Genomic DNA, 19,573 nt, shown 5'->3' with positions numbered 1-19,573 from the left:
GAGGTACTGTGAGATCTCTATCCTACAAGAGCATGAGGAAGTGTTTTCTGATGATTATAATTGGGGGAACCAGATGTTATCTGGACAATTATTGAATCTGAACAAAATAAGGCTTACCTTGCATAACACCACATACATCTAGACCAGGGCTGGGCAACACCGGCCCTCCAGATGTTAATGAACTACACATCCCAGGATGCTTTGCATTAGTTTTGCTATGTGGCCATGCTGAAACTGATGCAAGGCATGCTGGGATGTGTAGTTCATCAACATCTGGAGGGCCGGTGTTGCCCAACCCTGCATTAGAGAGTACATGGTGCGGGTCCCATATAAACATATATAATAAATGCTGCTAGTGCATCCGTGATAATGAACCAGATTAATAACAGCAATGCACTGTAGAAAATACACCATAGTCCTGTGCAGTATAAGGTAATATATGTATAATTCAGTTGGGATCCCTAGAGGTGAAGGAGGGCACCCAGTCAGTGCAGCCCACCGAGGGAGTGGGAGTCCCCTGTATCTCTTTGGGTCAGTCTAACACTGCATCTAGAGTTCTTCAGCTTAATGCATAGATGTCATTGTCCATTATTAATAGTCTATTAACCTTTGGTAGTTTTATGTTTAATGCAGCACTGTGCAAAATAGTAGCCACTAAAGCCTATTGCCTGACCCATTCATTGATTTAATGCTATAGGACAACAGCAACCATGCATGGGTGATGACAAAACCTAATATCTCTGGGAATATAAGAAATATATAAATCTATATATTTATTACATAGCAGAGATGATTCATGTATTTGTGTAATATATGGTTTTATTTTATAGATTTTTATAGACTGGCAGCAATATGCCCCGTTACTGCATCTTGCTTGCACTTAGAGATATAAGCAATGAATACTGTAAAGTGGATTATTAACTCTTGCCACCCAGGGGAGGTGAGAGGATAGATACGTTTAATATGCCTTGTCAATCCTTCAGCACAGACGGGTATCAGAACATTCTGAATGTCCATTTAAAATACGCAAAATAGAATTCACTTAAGAGTGCACTTTGGGTTGTATACCACAGAACAGATCTCTTTTCCTGCGAAGATACTTTGTACATACAGTAACAAATGTATTTATTTCCATCTATTTTGTAACATACTTGTACACTAAATACAGAATAAAAGCTTCTCTTTTTTTTTCAAAATTGTATGCTGATAATTAAGATTTTTATTCTTTCATACTGTATGTAAACATTAAGTTGCCAATAAACATTTATAACTACAAACCGATTTACTTGAAATGTTGCTATTTTATAACTGCTGTCAAAGTTTCTATAAATGTATAAAGTTTCTGTAGATTTGCAGTCATATTTGATTCTATCCCCCCCGATGGTGGCTTGCCCTATTCTAAGTTCCGGGGAATCCTCATTTCCCCAAACGGCGCAGTTCATCCCTAATGCAAAAAGCCCCGCTGCTTATAGCGGTGAGCCTTGCCTTTTCCACATCGCTAAGAAGAACCAGCGATGTGGAAATGGCAAGAGAAGGAAGGTCAGTTGAATACTGACCTACGAGCTATGATGGCAAGCAATCGGCACTACTCACCATCATACCTCGCTAAAATGCATTGAATATACCCCATAGTGTGCCATAACACATTGGTTTTCAATTACTTATTTTTAATAAACAGATACCAGTGTATTGCTAATGGTTATGGGTTACACCGCATTTAATTCTACAGTTAATCCAGTAAGTAGCCTTCTTAATGTTGAAGCTCTTGTTCCTGCACACAACATGGTTTGCAAGGTACAGATGTGTCCTCATACGCCAGGCACCAGGAGATGCCTGGCAGGAGTCAGCCAACATTTCCTGGGCAGCTCTGCAAATACTGGGATTTTCTGTGCAGAGAAATCATCCTGTTTGCATAGTTACTCCAATAAGGTTCTGCTGAATAAAGGTATATGTGGCACGTATACATTCTGTGTGTAACTGCAACTGTATCTGCATATGAAATGCAATGTTCTAGTGCTTTCCAACTGCTTGTACATCCTATCCGCAGAACAATGTGAAATCAAATTCTCTCTGCACATTTTACATCTGCCCCATCTGCAGTGCACATGGATTTGTCCATCTAAGAAGGAATTTGTCAGAAAGAGTGAACCAAAATAACCCCCTATGAGTAAGGAGTTGCTGAATACTTCTGGACCAGCCAGCCCCAAGTAGGCTGCCAGCACACATTGATTGGACAGCTGCTTCCTCTCATGCCCTGTGCTATGCATGTGAGAGCCACACATGGAGAGTGGAAGAGAGGAGCAACTAAGACAGTGATGTGCATGCTGCCGAACAGGAAGATTATAGAAGATCTGAAGGTAAGAAGCTTTCCAGTGCTGCCTGTAGTTTGTGGAGCAATAGTGTTCGCCTCAAACTGTTACACCAACATCGCCTTCACATTCTGTGTGTGTGTGTGTGTGTGTGTGGTGTCTTGGAGGAGGTGGTGGGCTAGGGTAGGTGAAGTACCTGCCAGTGCTGCCTTTACTGATTGGACCATAATCTGAACCAGAAAGGCTGCATAAAATGACTTTGGTGGTGGGGAATATACATGCTGAGGGAAACCTTACTCGTAAGACATTCAGATGATCAATAAAGCAATAAAGTGAATTCTTAAAAAAAAAGAAAATAAATAAGTGCCATCTATATATGAATTGTCTGATACTTGTGCATGGCTGCATACACTTACACCGACCTGGGGAGAGGTCAGTGTTGTCTGGTGGCATACATATGCACTGACCAAAAGGTGTTGGTGGGGGGGTAATGCACAAACTAGTATCTTGCTTGGGACTCAATGAGATCTAAATCTGCCACTGCAAGGACTGCAACCACGTGGTAGAGTACTGACAAAATAAGGATGAGGAATATGTACAAATCTATTTTAGACAAACTAGGTGTAGTTAGAAGTTTCAAACACCAGATGTGGCTCTTACCTGTAGGTGCAGAAAAACCCTCTCTATATTATACTGTATGTACAGGGCTACACGCCTTTCCTTTACCACTAGCAGATACTACAGTAAGATCCAGAACAGCTCTCATACATTGACTGGTCAGGTCTGTAAAAACTGTAGGTTGTCACGAGGTTGAGCAGTGAAACTCAACATCTCACAACACTCTTTAAAATCAGGGGTAGCCAATTCCAGTCCTCGAGAGCTACCAACAGTTCATGTTTTCCAGCTCACCTTACAGGTACACAGGTGCACTCATTACTCACTGACACATTATAAATGATCCACAGGTGAAGCTAAATACTTCACTTGTGATTCTATGAAGAGACTTGGAAAACATTAACTGTTGGTAGCTCTCGAGGACTGGAGTTGGCTACCCCTGCTTTAAATTGCCATCTTATATGACTGTTTACACTAGTGAAGAGACGTTTAAGGGGGAACATGCTCAACATGTACAAATATATCAGCGGCCAATGTAAGAAATGTCAAGCGCCCTTTTTACTGCAAGTGAGGACTCTAGCACACGAGTTTAGATTGGAAGAAAGAAGATTGTTTGCTTAGAAGGAAAAATGTATTTACATTCAGGTCTGGAACGCTCTTCCGGGGGAGGTGGTGTCAGGGGACACAATAAATACGTTTAAAATAAGGTTGGACAAACATTTATTGGTTAAAAACATCCAGGGGTACAAATAATAATCGGTCTTAAATAACAAACAAAAAAACATCTGAATACACTACATATAACAAGGGATAAGCTAGGTTGAACTTGATGGAGGTAAGTCTTTATTCAGCCTTATCTACTATGTAACCATATGCCTGTATTTATCAATGTATGCCAATTTCTGAGGTTTTACTGCACAAAATAATTGTGAACTTTATTGGAAGGGTGTTTATATGTTGACTAGTAAGCCTGTGTGAAGCTAATGCTGCTTTCCCACTGCAGACCAGTTTAAAGTACTGGTAATCTTAAATGGTATTTAAAACGGTATTAGCATTCCCACTGCAGCAGATTACCGTTTTAAATACCATTTAAGTACCATTCCCATTGCAGTGAACCATGTAAAATGTAGAGTGCCTACCCCCCCCCCCCCAGTGTAAAGAGTGCCTAATCCCTCCCCCCCCACCCCAAGTGTAAAGAGTGCCTAACCCCCCATACCTGCCCTGTGCCCCACCTCCCCTCCCCTTGTACTTACCTGCACGGGGATGCAGGGCAGTGGGGAGGCAGCGGGGGTCCATGCGGGGTACAGGCAGTCCCAGTGCCTGATGAGAATAGTTCTCACTTTGAGGATATGTAATGAATGCACGTGCATACTAATGAGCTGCTCATTACATATGCGCATATGTAATGAGCGGCTCTTTATTATGCACGTGCACTCATAACACATGCACAAAGTGAGAACTACTAGGTCTCATCAGGCACTGGGACTGCCTGGAGGCTAAATAACGTTTAAGAGGCATTCCCACTGCCTCTTAAACGTTATTTTAACGTGTAGGACTCTGCTTTAAAAATGGGTTGAAATACCATTTAGCTTTAAACGGTATTTCAACTCTGGCGCTTTCCCACTGCAGCCTTAAACGGTAAATTGCACTGAAAATCGGCAATTTACCATTTTTTAGCTGCAGTGGGAAAGGGGCATTATGCTTCAAAAGCTAGTCTGCCTGTGTTTTGAAGAAACACAAAAAGGTACACTAGACACATAGATGATATCACTATTTAAGCAAAAATAATTATAATGGGCACTCCATATGAAAAAGATACATTTATAAAAATAGAAAATGTTATTTAACTACAGTATCATTCTATAAGACTAATTTAAAGAAATGCAGCAGCGGATAGAATAATGTATGTGGAAAACACATCAAACAATTATCTCCTAGAGAATATTATAAAACTGAACCATGGAATGGTCTAACTGCACTTCTTTATTCAGTCTGTGGTCAACATGAAAGAATTAGAGACTACACAATGATAAATCAAAACTAAAATTTATATATCTATCAATCACTTAATACATCAAACAATACAATAAAAACATATTTGACTGGTCATTAAAAAGCATATATTAACTACTGGGAATACAAATACAGTGATAATGCTTAATGCAATGACAAGCTATAGAAGGTGGATCTCGATCAGACAGTCACATGTATACTGTAGGTGTAGACCTTACTCCAAATATTTAGAAGTAACGTAGAAATATTTTTTTTCTTTGGTGGTAAATAAGGCTGTTTTATTTATAACCCACAATTAAGGTAGACAATGAGTGCTGCGTGTATCAGCCTGTTACCCAAGAGGAATACGGGAGATGATCAGTCACTGGGGGAACAGGAGTCCATCTCTACTCTACCGTTAATTGTAAGCGGTTGCTGTATGGAGAGTGCGGCAGACTGGTAAAGTGGCCACGTCTAACCTTTGTGCTGCCCATTTGTGCACTCGGCTGGTAGTATGAATTTGTGTCCGCAGCGGCTGCAAGTGCGGTCTCCCTCCTCTCCACATCAAGATCACGTACATAGGCTTTTAAATAAGTGCTCCAGCAATTAAACTTTTGCTATTATGGTGCCGGTCCATCCTCCTGTCCCCTGGTTGATATCACTATTTACCTTTCCAAAATAAACAAGAGATGTGCATGGACCACAATATCTTTGTTTTGCCAAAATCACACTAGTGTTTGTTTTTCAGTTTTGACGAATCCACTCAAGCTTTAGATATGGGTTTAAAAATAAACAAATATTAAAAACTGCTCAAATTATGTAATTTGGGCCCAGAGTATTATTGATCTCGTAAACATTAATTTCAGTCAGTTTTGATTACTTCACAGCTCACAATATTATTCACCAGTATTGGCCAAAGGCTGGTCAAACAAAGTGACTGAGCAGCGGCACAATAAATATACCACACCTATGCAACATTGCGGCACAGCACTGGCAGAAACGATGGCAAATTATTTAACTATACGCCTAAATAGAAGGAATGTTCTAATTAATCAAGGACCATATCAGAGTTCCAATGGCAGTACAGGGAAATGGAGATATGAATATACTGTAGTAGAAGGCAGGTAAAACATACTGTAGATTGATTAATCGATTAAATGATTGAGACCTGGCTTTGTGAGAGTCAGAAGACTATTTTGCAGCAACTTACAAAAAAAAAAAAGGCCATAAAAGAACACAATGTTAATAGCCAAGGATTCCCTACAAGGGTTTAAAGTGTAGCTCTGAGGCACACCTTTTAATTTTCTTGGATTCTAACTCCAAATTAGCCTCTCTAATACCCTTTTCACACCGCACAAGTATCCCGGATGGACCCCGTGTTTGTTCCCAGACCACCTTGGTGAGCATGTGGTGTGAAAGGGCCATTCGAGCGACCCAGATCCCATTCACTGCTATGGAGGAGGCAGCAGCATCAGTAGTGCCTCCTCCCTCCACATTAATGTGCCGCAGATCTGCCCCGCCCCCACCTGACGTCAACGCCCGGCACAAATGCCGGGTCGATCTCGGGCCGGAACCAGGTCCAAATCCCCGACACTTGTGTTATGAAAGGGGTATTACAATTGCTATCCAGCCTCCAAATATTTGCTAGTGTAATACTTACTTCTTTGCAAAGTATTGTTTCACAAAATAGTTTTTTTTAAAGCTACTAGTATTTTTCATCCACTTCTGGAATTAATAATTATACACAGAAGCAGCCCTAGCCCTGGGGAATCCTGGATAGGGGAGAAGTGGGTTAATCTTTGCAAATAAATTGCAGGAGGACTACCTTTGATCATTATGGAGGAGATTGACAATGGTGGTTAGGATGTTTGGTATCTACCAGACAGCTAGCTGATGCTGGAATTAATTTTACTGGATTTCTCCACATTTTCCCAAACACTTTGCACTGAACTCACACCAACTAACATAACAGAAGGTTCCTAGATGGTTAAGGTATCTACCTCTAATTACTTTCATTTAAAAAAATGGTACAGATTGGTTGACAAATGTCAGGATATGGGTAAAAATAATTCCACATGAAAATGTTGCTTTCTTTAGTTCATTCCATCATGGTCAAAAACTTCGGTACTTGTGAGTTATCCGGGCGTCCGATTTTTAAATCGGGTCGGATCGGGACATCGCATCGCATCGCATGCGACCATCGGATGCGATGACCCGATTTTTCCATAGGAATCAATGTTAAAATGGACTGAGTCCATTTTAACATGGAATTCAATGGGAAAAAGGGGTCCTTTTCATACCCCTACTATCCAAGTGGGCATGGAGTTGGATATAAACCTGTGGCGAGCGTAGCGAGCCACCGAGCCCGAAGCGTGGCGAGCGTAGCGAGCCCCGCGAGGGGACACGGAATACCGTCCCCTCGCGGGGCTCGCTTCGCTCGCCACGCTTCGGGCTCGGTGGCTCGCTACGCTCGCCACAGGTTTATATCCAACTCCATGCCCACTTGGATAGTAGGGGTATGAAAAGGACCCCTTTTTCCCATTGAATTCCATGTTAAAATGGACTCAGTCCATTTTAACATTGATTCCTATGGAAAAATCGGGTCATCGCATCCGATGGTCGCATGCGATGCGATGCGATATCGTATCGCATCGCATCTGATTGTATGCCTTAACTTAAGGCATACAATCAAAAAATCGGACGCCCGGATAACTCACAAGTACCAAAACTTCTGCCACTGGTGGCTGACATAAGCTATCCATCCATACACCTAAAGATGTATTGTCTAATATGGCTGGGAGGAACAAAAATCTGGCAATATATAGGTGTCAATGACAATTGACAAATTGCTTCCAAACACTGAAAAAAGACAAAAAAAAAAAAGGATCACTCGGACAAATTGGTTAAATACATTCGAATTAACCAGTTTGTCGGAATTACTGTTTTGCCTGTTTTCTGGCATTTCGGCACAAATGGTCAATTGTCACTTGCTCCCATACAGTATGTTACAAGACTTTTGTGCCAACCATCCAGTATGAACAATACATATTTAAGTGCATGGCCTGTTTTACTTAACACAAACAATATCGTGTTGCCCTTCTATAGTAGCATCCACATTTTCTATGTCACCATCTTTACTTGCGCAGCTCATCTCACATTTGCAGTACACGGAGGCTTCTCTGGGAGTACAGTGACAGAAATGTTAGACACACATAGCACTTGTGGACACCCCCACAGGGATATGTAAAGTTTGAGAACACTCAGTTTGTTCTTCAGCTTTAGTGTTTTTGCCCAACACCTCTTCAAGGGCCAGATGTAATGGAGATTAACCAACAGCCAATCAGCTTGTAACCACCATTTCACAGGCCATGTTTAAAAAATGACAGGTAGGAGCTGATTAATAAAATGGAGAGTGATAAACCAACAACCAATTTTTCAAAGCTTGGTACATCTCAGCCCTAGACTGAAAGCCAGAAGGTGATGCATTACCATATGAGGTTACAGAAGTAGCTGTTTGGTGTTAGTGTCCACAATTCGCATTTTAGTGCTTGAAAAAATCAGTAGCACTTGGGAGGATCCCCACTGACAAAGAAAGGCGAGAGCCTGTTTCCTTACCCCTGCATGTGGTTATGGCATGCTGCCAATATTTACATTGGCAGTAAATGTTCCCTTTATTGTGAGAGGTGATTACTTTCTATAACTTTGTGAAATATGGTTTAGATTTCCGGTACCCTCTCTTAAACCTTCTTAGCATTTGAGCACCGGCTTCAGTAGATGGTAAAATACTATCATGACTGGATTCAGCCACAGCACTAGTACTTGGTACTGCTCCTACTCTATCAATAGATCTATTTTTTTATTTTTGACACCAGCTAAGAAAGGATTTTTTGAGATCCGAACATGGCTGTTAAAGCCAGGGCTTGGATTTACTCACAAGAAGTCATAAATCATAAAGTATTAGAATTTTTTTTTTGGCCACACACTCTCCGCTTCTTATTGTAGGCATCTGAACATTTTCAGTCCAAGGCCCATGAAGCCCTTAATCCAGCGCTGGCTTTTCACATCAGGAGGATATGGAGAGCAAATTGTTTTTGAAGTCCTGACAACAATCTAACAGGAAATAGAGCTAAAGGTGCCCATACATGGTGCAATACATCTCATCGCACAGAACAAAAAGGATGTGCTGCACATAGTTTTTGTACTGCCTTCTGATCACATCGGACGCAAAACCCATGAATTGCGATGTGATCCAGCCCATAACAGGTGAAATCATTGCACCGTGTATGGGCACCTTTAGTGATGAAGGAATGGTTGTAACAAGACCTCTAATAAAGGACGGGGAGGGGGGATAATTAATGCAGCACTAGTTATGCACAATTACTGTCACTTTGAGTAACAGAAGATAGACAAAATTATAAACCTGACAGAAGTAAAACAATTATAAAGCAGAACATAAACAATTAGCAACACCTAGCGATGCAATTAAGCACAGATCGCTCAGGACACAGAGCTGCAACTGCGCTGTGTGCTGAGTGATCTGTCACGGACAGTCTTCTGGTCATCACAGATTTATACTTCATGCAGTATAAATCCATTCTGGCGATGGCGACGTGCCGGACCGCATATCACTATCACCAGGTGCCATACACACAGAATGATCCACGCTTCATTTCTTAGTGATCTAGTCCACAGGTTCTCAAAGTCGGTCCACAGTGCATGTTTTGCAGGTCTCCCAACAAATTCAAGTGACATAATTCGCTCAACCTATAAATCGTTTAAAATGTGTCAGTAAGTAATGAGTGCACCTGCATGGTGACCTGGAAAGCATGAACTGTGTGGGGTCCTGTGGACTGAGAACCATTGATGAAGTCAGATAGCTTAGAAATTGGGCTTTAACCACCCCGTAAGTATGCCCCAATAGGCCGAGTGAATTTGTACTGAATCTATAAATCCCTCCCAGAAATGAAATAACTTTTTTAGTGCTCTTATCTTTATATAAAGTGGCTTCTGGAAGTCCATGCAGAAGGCATAAATCAGTGTTTTCCAAAATACAGCTAAAGGAGCATCCCTATGAATATATACAGTATACATTTACAGGCAACTGTAGATACAGTATGAGCAATACTGTAGTTTTTTATATTATATAGCATTCTAGTGTGACAATAGACTGGACTGTCCACTCTGCAGTCAAGGGCAAATAATTAAGAATATAGGTTGTAGCAAAACGTCAAGTATTTCTCCAAAATCTGGGAAAGCCAACATACAGTGCAAGAACATGGCTTCTGGGGCAAAACTTTGTACAGGCTCCTGATTCGGAAAGGCCCATTAAAAACCTACTGTACATTGTGGGGAACAATACACATTATGGTGTAAAACATATCCCTATAAATAGTTGATCAGAGTTCATATAGAGTAATACGCTGCTCCAAGGTAATGTAGGAGAAGGAGTAAGACGTGAATAAAATCCTCTCTTGCCCTTTAGTTCCACATGGATCTAGAATTTTATAATGATGAAATAGGTCTTTCCTACTTATTTGAGGTCTTTTAAACAGAAAATCCAAAGCACTGGACCAGTCTTGACAAAGACATGTCTAACCACCGAGCCAACATTATTTTAGGTGCTATACATTTGCTCACTCTTCACCCGATATAATTCACATGTGAGAAGTAGTGTAACGATTTGCCATAGTGTAAAGCACTTCGCTACTACATTCCAGTATTCCTTTTCTGGACAGTCTCATCCATGAAGATGGGATCCTGATATGGTGCATAACTACAGCAGATATCCACTTTATTACATCTATCCCCGCTAATAGTCTGGTCCCTGACTCGCTCCCCTCCCCTCCTACTGTTGGATATAGACAGCATCCTACTGAGGTACAAAGGGAAGAACCAGCAGCCATACCCACAGCAGAGTTACTTTTGCACTTCCATTTCTTTTGTAATCAACCCCATCTAGTACTCTGTACCGCCTACCAACTCACCCATACCGGAAGGAATAACACAGTAGGATTGATGGGTACACCTGCCATGTTTATAACCACTGAATAACACAAGACCGTGTGATGTGCTGACGGTTTTGTTTCTGATATACGGTACCTTTGGACACCACAAACGCTTCTGTAATATGTTATTGACTGCAAGTGGTGGAATTCGTACTATTTGAAACTTCGACAAACTATTACAGTGGTCTTTCAGTATCCCGCTGGGTTTATAAAATATATTAAGCGTTATCAGGTCACAGTGAAACATTGATCTCTAATACTCAAGATTGTAAATTACATTTTTTTTCCTGCTAGAGAAACAAAACAGCAATAGTAATTTGGTACTAACCATCAGATTGTATCATCTTACTGTATATTTCGCTGGCGATTTCAACCTTTCAGGTGTATTGGATGTACATACATAAATACTGACAGAATCTAGAAGTGACTAATTTGATGATTTGCAAATTAATTACTTTCATGGTTTTTGTCTTTTGTTTGTCTGTGGTTGTGTCTTTATATGATAAGGAAATGGAATTGAATTAAATAATTAAAAATGTATATTGTTACTTTAACTCAAGAGTGCCCCCAACAAAGAGTGCCTTCCTCTCCGTTTCTTTTGCCTTGTTTAGTGTAAGAAGGATAATATTTTTGCAAAAGACTCATGAACTATACTCTAACTATTCCAAAAAGCATCAGATGGCAAGCGCCGCCTCAATTCAAGGATTTCCAGGCGTTTTCATGCTTTCATTTATTTATAGTGATAGTGAACGAACCCGTTAAATCACCGATTGTGTAAATGTGACATACAAACACAAATACCAACATATAACAAAAACACATTCAGGTAGTGTAATGCTTCAGTACTTAAAGGCGTAAACTGGCAGATTTAAAAAAGAAAACCAGTTCGTTCAGCAATCAAAGTTATGATGTTCTGGTCCAACAGCGCTTCCGGTATTCTGAGCAAAAAAATCAAGTGCTCCTGTGATGCAACTACTGGTGATCTCTACAAAGTGCAACCCATTGATTAAAACAACGATAAAGGTAGAATGAGTCAGGGAGTAGCATGTCAGCAGGTCCACTTACTGTCTTCAGCAGCAAGTTTGACAGCCATGTGATGTTTAGTCCAGCAAAAACAGCAGCCCTGGCTTTTTCAATAAAGTAAAAATGAACTCCCAACTACCCTGCTTCCAGCCCTCACACCCCATGTTCAGTGCCATTGTAAATCTGTGTAAGAAAGAAACAACTGCTGTGTCCTCAGCAAAAGGATCGCCCAATTTTTAGTTCCAAAATGACAGTAGAGCCTAGAAGAAAGAAAAAGTACATCTTATGGAACATTAAATTGATTGTATTCTTAGCTAGCAGGTACAATATCTATATGCCCATCATAATGAAGTTATAATAATGTCACATTCATTGTGCTTCATGAAAGGAAAGAAAATTGACATGCTAAGTGATAATGCTGCTTTTGTTCTTGGGCTAATTCTATAAACTGAAAAGCAATCAGACAGCGTTACTTTCACCTGACAGCAACATTTCTATCCAAGTCATTGTAGTTGGAGAAGACAAGTTCTAGGAAGAAAAAAAAAAACAACAACTACTGTATACCTCCTAACATTCAATAAAGTCTGAATAATTTAATAAAAGAAAACAAAAAGTTTACATCCGTTGTACATGCTTAACTTACTCCATCTCAGAAAGTAGTGCAAAAAAACATCTAATCTACTGTTGGTTGAAATGTGTCTACAGGCTTGAGGAAGTAGCAGAGTTTCTGTACACACCAGCAGACAGGGGCTGGCTGGCAACTTTTAGCCTGGGGGGAAATGCAATCAAGGGGCCCCGGATTTTCTCAGTGGCCCAGCTTTTCTACCAGCCCTCCCTGCATATCTCCTTGCTGTCTCATTAAGTTCTACCAGAATATAGATCTGATTGCCAACTCCATAATGTCAACGGAGACACACGGACGTTCAGAATCCCGATGGATCCCAATAAGTATTTTAACCATACCCCTACCTATCACCTCTCACAACCTAACACCAACACCCACCCGCCCCCTGACATTCTCCTAGTGCCTAACCCCATTACTTACTGTCATTATTTTGGCCATTAGGATGCTGATGTCCCATGCCCCTCATTACCCCCTCCACAGCTTTCTCTTACTACCAGTTTCTCACAGTTTCACTTTGAGGCCATCACCACACACTGACCAACTCACTTGGCCCTTAACCACACTAGCTGTCCTCTCAGTGCACTCATTAACCCACCAACAGCACTTCTTCCCCTTTTACTGACCCCCTTCCTCACTGTCCTCATCACAACTCCCCCACAGCACACACTGAGCCTCTGACTGCCCTCCCCCGACAGCACTAATATCCCTTTTGCCATCGCAAACCTGGGTCGTCCGACCTGGGTACGACACTTTCACAATAAACCCAGGTCACCCTTTATACAGGTTGAATGGCCAGGTTGGTCCACCGGAGTTATAAGGAGTCACACTGCACCTCTACCCGGGTCCATATGTCAGGCAATACCTTAGGTCCGAGGTGTGGTGCGAAAGGATATAACTCACCACCTCACAGCACTCTCCCCTTTATGGTTCACCCTCTGAGAATTCCTCATACCCTTCAATGTCACCCTTCTCCCCCTCTCTTTCACTTTACACCTCATGGAACCTCTGGGTACTTCACTGTCAATGTTAAAGTGCTTCCTACCTTGAATAACCACATCACAGCACTCTCCACCCTGCCCCTCCCCAGAAGTTCCCCCTCCCTCCTGCTCCTTCAGTACCCACATCCAGCACTCCCTATTCTGCACCTCCAGCACTACTCCTCCGGTACTTCCCATCCCTCACTGCCCCTTCAGTACCCACTCCAGGACTCCCCCTGCTCATTGAGAATCCTCACTCCAGCACTTTCCATCGCCCACTGCGCTTTCAGTACCCCCCTTCCTCCTACGTCAGTACCCCAATCCTGCACTCCCCTTTCAGGATCCCCCGCCCAGCACTCCCCCTCCTCCTTCAGTACCCCCTCCAGCACTCCCAAATCCACCCTGCTCTTTCAGCACCCCCATCCAGCACTGCCCCTTGCTCCTTCAGTACCCACCTCCAGCACTGATCACCCCACACCTCCTCCAAAACCTTTATAGTGTCCACTCCATCTCACAATCTCCATCTCGGAACACTTCCACTGACTAACACCTTAACAATTCTTCCCCTTTAATGTCCACCCTAAATTACTATCATCTCCCTCCAGCAAATTGACTGTCCACCTCCACTCATCACTGAAAGTAAAATTACCTTTATTATGCAGTGAAGTACATTTGTGATATATACGGCTCTCCTCTTGTTCACCTTCTTCCCTGCATTGGCACGCACCTGCGCTGCTGGCTGCTTTTCCAGCAATCACATACTCTGCCTGCTCTCATAGGACCAGAAGCACTAAGCTTTAAAAGTGACAAAATGGAGAGTGATAAACAGCCAGCCAATCACCTCCTACCTTCCATGTCACAGAAAAATGACAGGTAGGAGCTGATTGGCTGGCTGTTTATCAATCTCCATTTTATCACTTTGAAGCTTAGCGCACCTGGCCCTAAGTGAGCCGAGGAGCTCAGGGAAGTGGAGCTGCTCAGCTGCTCCAATAGTATGACAGTGAGAGTGTCCGGGAGCATCCGCAGCCCACACTCAGCGGCTGCCACACTGAGCACTTTCTGCAGCCAGCCCCATCTATGCATGGGGCAGCTGCTTGCGGCCTTTTTACCACTACAAGTACCAGCCCGGGAGGCAAGTGGCACTCGGCCCAGGCCGCCACTGCCAGCAGATGACTTCCAACTAGGAACAGCATAGTTACTTAACAAGTGGCATGTCTTCCACTATGGCACTCACACACGGGAGCAGATGTACTAAGCATTGGAGAGTGATAAAGTGGAGAGAGAAAGTACCAATCGGCTTCTGCCTACAGTATTTTCAAAAACAGCCTGTAACATGGTAGTTAGAAGTTGATTGGTTGGTACTTTATTGCCACTTTGTCACTCGCCAAGGCTTATTCCGAAGATGGCTCTGCACATGCTCAGCAGTAGCCATCTTGTTACATGGAAGGTAACTTCCCTTGAGGTGTTCCAACATGGAGTCTGCAGAGTAGCATACTACAATAGAATTGTCAGTTAGGAACCTTTAAACACACAACTTACAATAAAGAGGGTTTAAAAACTGCATTAGAATATTGGAGGCCGTTTTTTTAACATAAGGACAGGACACCTTTTCGGCAACCACAGGCATTGTATTACACGTACAGCTAAACTATTTTTGTCAGAAATTTGGAACTTACTTGTCTTGTATTTATAGATAATGAAATGGATAAGAGGATCAGTGAAAAAGGTACAATTGCTAAAAGACCACACCTTTCATTTGTACAACTTGTTGTCCTATACTAGTGTGATATGACTGTACATAGGGATACTAGTATCCCTATTTACAGTGATCTGAGGTCACCAATGTACTAAATATTATGATTGAACTATTACTGCCGAGTCTTTCTGCTACGTACAGTCAGATGGGTTGGGATCATTTGGTCTATTGCATTATGGTAGAAAGTCATTAGGTGGAATCCATTAGGTCGACATGCTAAAAGGTCGACATGACTCTAGGTCGACATGGGAAAAGGTCGACATGATTCTAGGTCGAAAGGTCATTAGTTCGACAGGTCATTAGTTCGACATTGTCTATGTCGACATTCACAAGGTCGACATGGGGTTTTTCACTGTTTTTTTTACCTGAATGTCAACACAGTCGACATGGACACAGTTTAAAGTGCACTGCATCCCCTCGCATCGCTCGCTGCGCTCGCTATGCGTCGGGCACGGTGCCTCGCTACGCTCGGCACACTATTTTATTCTCCCACCACGCCCTAGTGGATGGTAGGGCATGAAATACCGCCTGTCGGCACATGTTGGCTCAAAAAACAGTGAAAAACTCCATGTCGACCTTGTGAATGTCGACATAGACAATGTCGAACTAATGACCTTGTCGAACTAATGACCTGTCGAACTAATGACCTTTCGAACTAGAATCATGTCGACCTTTTCCCATGTCGACCTAGAGTCATGTCGACCTTTTAGCATGTCGACCTAATGGATTCGACCTAATGACTTTCTACCATAATGCAGTAGACCAAATGACCGCATCCCAGTCAGATGTATATCACAATGATACCGGGACAAATGCTGCACTCCTCAGTAAGACATCATTCCCATTCTGACCTATGAACAATATGTTCTTTATAAAGTGACATCTATATAGAAAAAAAAACCTATATATTTTTAAATTCTATTAAAACGTTTTAGCACGCAAAATATACATAGAAAATTGGAAAAATATTCAAATTGATTCATAGTGATCTTCTAATACAAATGAAGCACATAACTTAAATCAAAACTTTCCAAACTACTAGACAATCGCCTTTCCATTTAAAGATCAACATACACAAGTAGAGTTGGCTTTCTAGCACCATAAATAGACCAATGTAACAGATTAAAATATTTCAAATTTCTCCTCATCCTCTGCCCCATTATTTCATTTTCAATCCCCAGCCAATCCTCTCTGCCCGTTCTCCACCCCTCTTCTATGGTACTGTAGCTCTCACAAGCAGGGCCCTCCCTTCTGTTATCTCCTTGCCCTCACATACTTGTACTCATTGAAGCAGATCTTTAAAGTCTGCCTTCTGAGTTAAGCCCCAAACACACTAGCCGATTTGCTTGATGAGCAATATTGGCAGTGTTTACCCCTGAACTCCCAGACACATGATATTCAGGAGTACAAACAGAATATCAGTAAACTATAGATGGGGCATGGCTCATCTTTGCAGGGGATGGCGATGGCAACGCCAGCCGCCATCTGTATAGCAAGAAGGGGACGCGCGCGCACGAGAGGCGCGCGCGTCCCGCTTCCAGCGCTTCCACCGGGTCACCGCCGGCTTGTCGGCGGCCACCCGGGGTCCCTGCCGCATGCCCGCACCCCCCCCCTAAACCTGTCTGTCTCCCTGAAGCGGAGACGGACAGGGTTTCCGTCGCCCCGCCGACGGAGATTGAGACGCACGCGCGTCTCAGTCAGATGGCGAGCCGGGCTGCTGGTGGATCACTAGTGGTGACGTTCTGGCGATTCGCCAGCAATAAAGAGCTCGGCCCCATCTGTATATCATTCAGTGACATTACTGGGACCCGTTGAACATGCAGGTCATTGGTTATATAGCCAAAATTGACCATAATCTTCAGCATATGGATGGGGTTGTTAATGATGAAAGGGAGCGTGCATAGTTAACGATATTGAGTATACACATTAGACCATTTTTAAAAATATATCGTTCAAAAGGGCCCTTCTGCATGACATCTTTTAAAATGTCTTGTCTAGTGTGCTTTTATTAGCCATTTTCTCAGAACTCATCTTATATTGGATGTTTTATGGATTCATTGAACCTGTGTTTTCACAGAGGAACATGGTCTTTAAATTGGCCAATCCCCCAAAAATAGTGAAAAACTAACCTCCCCCTTTTTCAAAAAATAAGACCTAGAAAAACCCTTAAGAATAATTTTGTGCCAACGTACCTATGGGTCATTTTCTCGTCTCATATAGTCTGGGGCACAAAATGTGCAGGTGGTGGTGCCGCAATGTAGCTCACTTGGTGAATGTGGCTGGGGTTCACTGTATTATGTAGCCGAGGTGAATTGCTGTAAGGGGGACTTATAGGCTGCCATGGTGCTACATAGTGATAGGTAGGCACAACAGATACACACGAGTCAAAACCAGGTAAAGGAGGCTGGTTATATGAATCAGGTACCAAAGAGTAATACACCGGTCCAGCAGGGGGCGGCAGAGAATCCACACTTGGAAAGGGCCCTAAAAGACAGCAATAAAGTGTTATATTAATTATATGCAAAACTTGAACAGTTTTATACGCATCATGGTGGAGATACAATATCCCCTACTTTCCCTTGATGAGCTCCACTTTTTCCCATGGAAAAAAAACAAAACAAAAAAACCCCAGTTCAATCTATGAAGGAGACCACCTTCTATGAAGGAGACCACCTTCCTGCACCGCTTACAAATTTTATTGTGTGCTCTTTTTGCTGTGCTCTGACTTTACTAGGACCATTTAACAGTATTAATATAGGCCTTTATCCTGGTGTATAAGACACAATTTCACTCACAATACAGATCAAAAGTCTTGCACGAAAGTGGTCTCACACAATAAATATCCAATGTGGAGGTTTCCAATGAAATCCTTCTATATGTTCATTCAGATTTCTTGTATCCACATGAGATAGTACATGAGGAAGAATGAAACATTTAATAAAAATAGGTCATTTTAAATATAACAACAAGACCCAAAACAAAGGGTGAAAGAATAGTCCTGATAAGGTCCACACCACATTATGGGGAAAATTTACTAACAAAAATACACATAATATAGGCATACTGTATTTGTATAAAAAAAATAAAAGAATGGTGATTCCAAATTTACCAAGTGGTCGTATATAATATACGGCCAGTAATCAGCAGGATACGGCCGCTAAAATAGGGGGGACAAAATGACTAGGAGTCCCCCATATTTTGTGAACCAGCACCAGGCCCAACCAGCCAGCAGGGTAATGTCATAGCCGGGGGACACTAATTATATAAGGTCTCGCAGCCAAAACATTACCCCCTGACCGGTCAGCCTGGGCAGGGGTCCTGGGGAAGTGGGGACCCACCCCAATGAAAGTCCCAGCATGCGGCCCATTAGTTCCACATCAGAACCAATACCCACACACACCAGAGAACTAAAACTTTATTACATACAACGCCCACACATACAGATACTTACCGGTCTTCTCCATCCATTCGTCTGTCTTTAGGACCAGCGAACGGATTCACGGAGACCTACCTACATGTCAAGATAGGCAAGTATCTGTATGTGTGCGCTGTGTATGTAATAAAGTTTTATTTTTCTAGTGTGTCAATGTGTATTTAACGATTGGATCTGCTGTGGAACTAAGAGTCCCTGCAAGCCCATTAATGGGCCTTATGCTGGGACTTGTGGTTCTCCAAGCCCCAGTATGCAGCCCAGGCTTACACGGGGGTGTGCACACAAAATGCACGGAGCCATAACCGCCTCGATCGGCGAACGCACCGTGCATTTTGGCCAAAGATAGCTCCAGACCACCCCTAGAGATACCGGATGAGAGCGGATGCCTGGGTCTGCTAATTAACGCTGATTACTACTCAAACACATACACCTGAATGTAATAAGCAATGCTGCATACTATTAAGTGAAAACCATGATTTCACTACCTGCAAGCCACACACAGCCCTCAAACACATTGGAAGCATATCTTTCTACACTTCTCTACATGTAAAGGTTGGTTTCATTTTAGGTAATAATCATTCTATGACCTGGTTATATATGTCAAGGTAGTTATTTTATAACCATTACACCCATTCAGAAAGTGTTTTTTTCTACTTTAAAAAGCAGGACACTCAATTCACAGCAGTCGACATGTGTCAACTTTTTCACTGCAACATAAACATACCAGTTTTTTATTATGAAAAAGACACATAAACCACGTCTAAGAGCAACAAGGATAATTTTGGACTCAATTTCTACTTGCAATGGTGGAGCAATATCCTAAGGCCATGGCCACTAT

The 19,573-nt window shown here is 42.3% G+C and overlaps 1 protein-coding gene across 1 annotated transcript in view; it reads right to left on the bottom strand.

The window, feature by feature from the left end:
• Positions 1–11,636: 11,636 nt before the first annotated feature.
• Positions 11,637–19,573, bottom strand: part of ALG13 (ALG13 UDP-N-acetylglucosaminyltransferase subunit) — a 154,175-nt gene continuing 146,238 nt past the window's right edge. Inside the window, 2 exon segments of the mRNA XM_083160737.1 lie at positions 11,637–12,204; positions 17,495–17,786. Of these exon segments, the coding sequence (XP_083016863.1) occupies positions 17,515–17,786 (272 nt within the window). The 3' untranslated portion in view covers positions 11,637–12,204; positions 17,495–17,514.

Source organism: Crinia signifera, chromosome 9, assembly GCF_055691185.1.
Source record: "Crinia signifera chromosome 9, ASM5569118v1, whole genome shotgun sequence".
In the NCBI taxonomy this organism is placed as follows: Eukaryota; Metazoa; Chordata; class Amphibia; order Anura; family Myobatrachidae; genus Crinia; species Crinia signifera.
The sequence above is the reverse complement of the archived record's forward strand: the minus strand, read 5'-3'. Positions and strand labels throughout refer to the sequence as shown.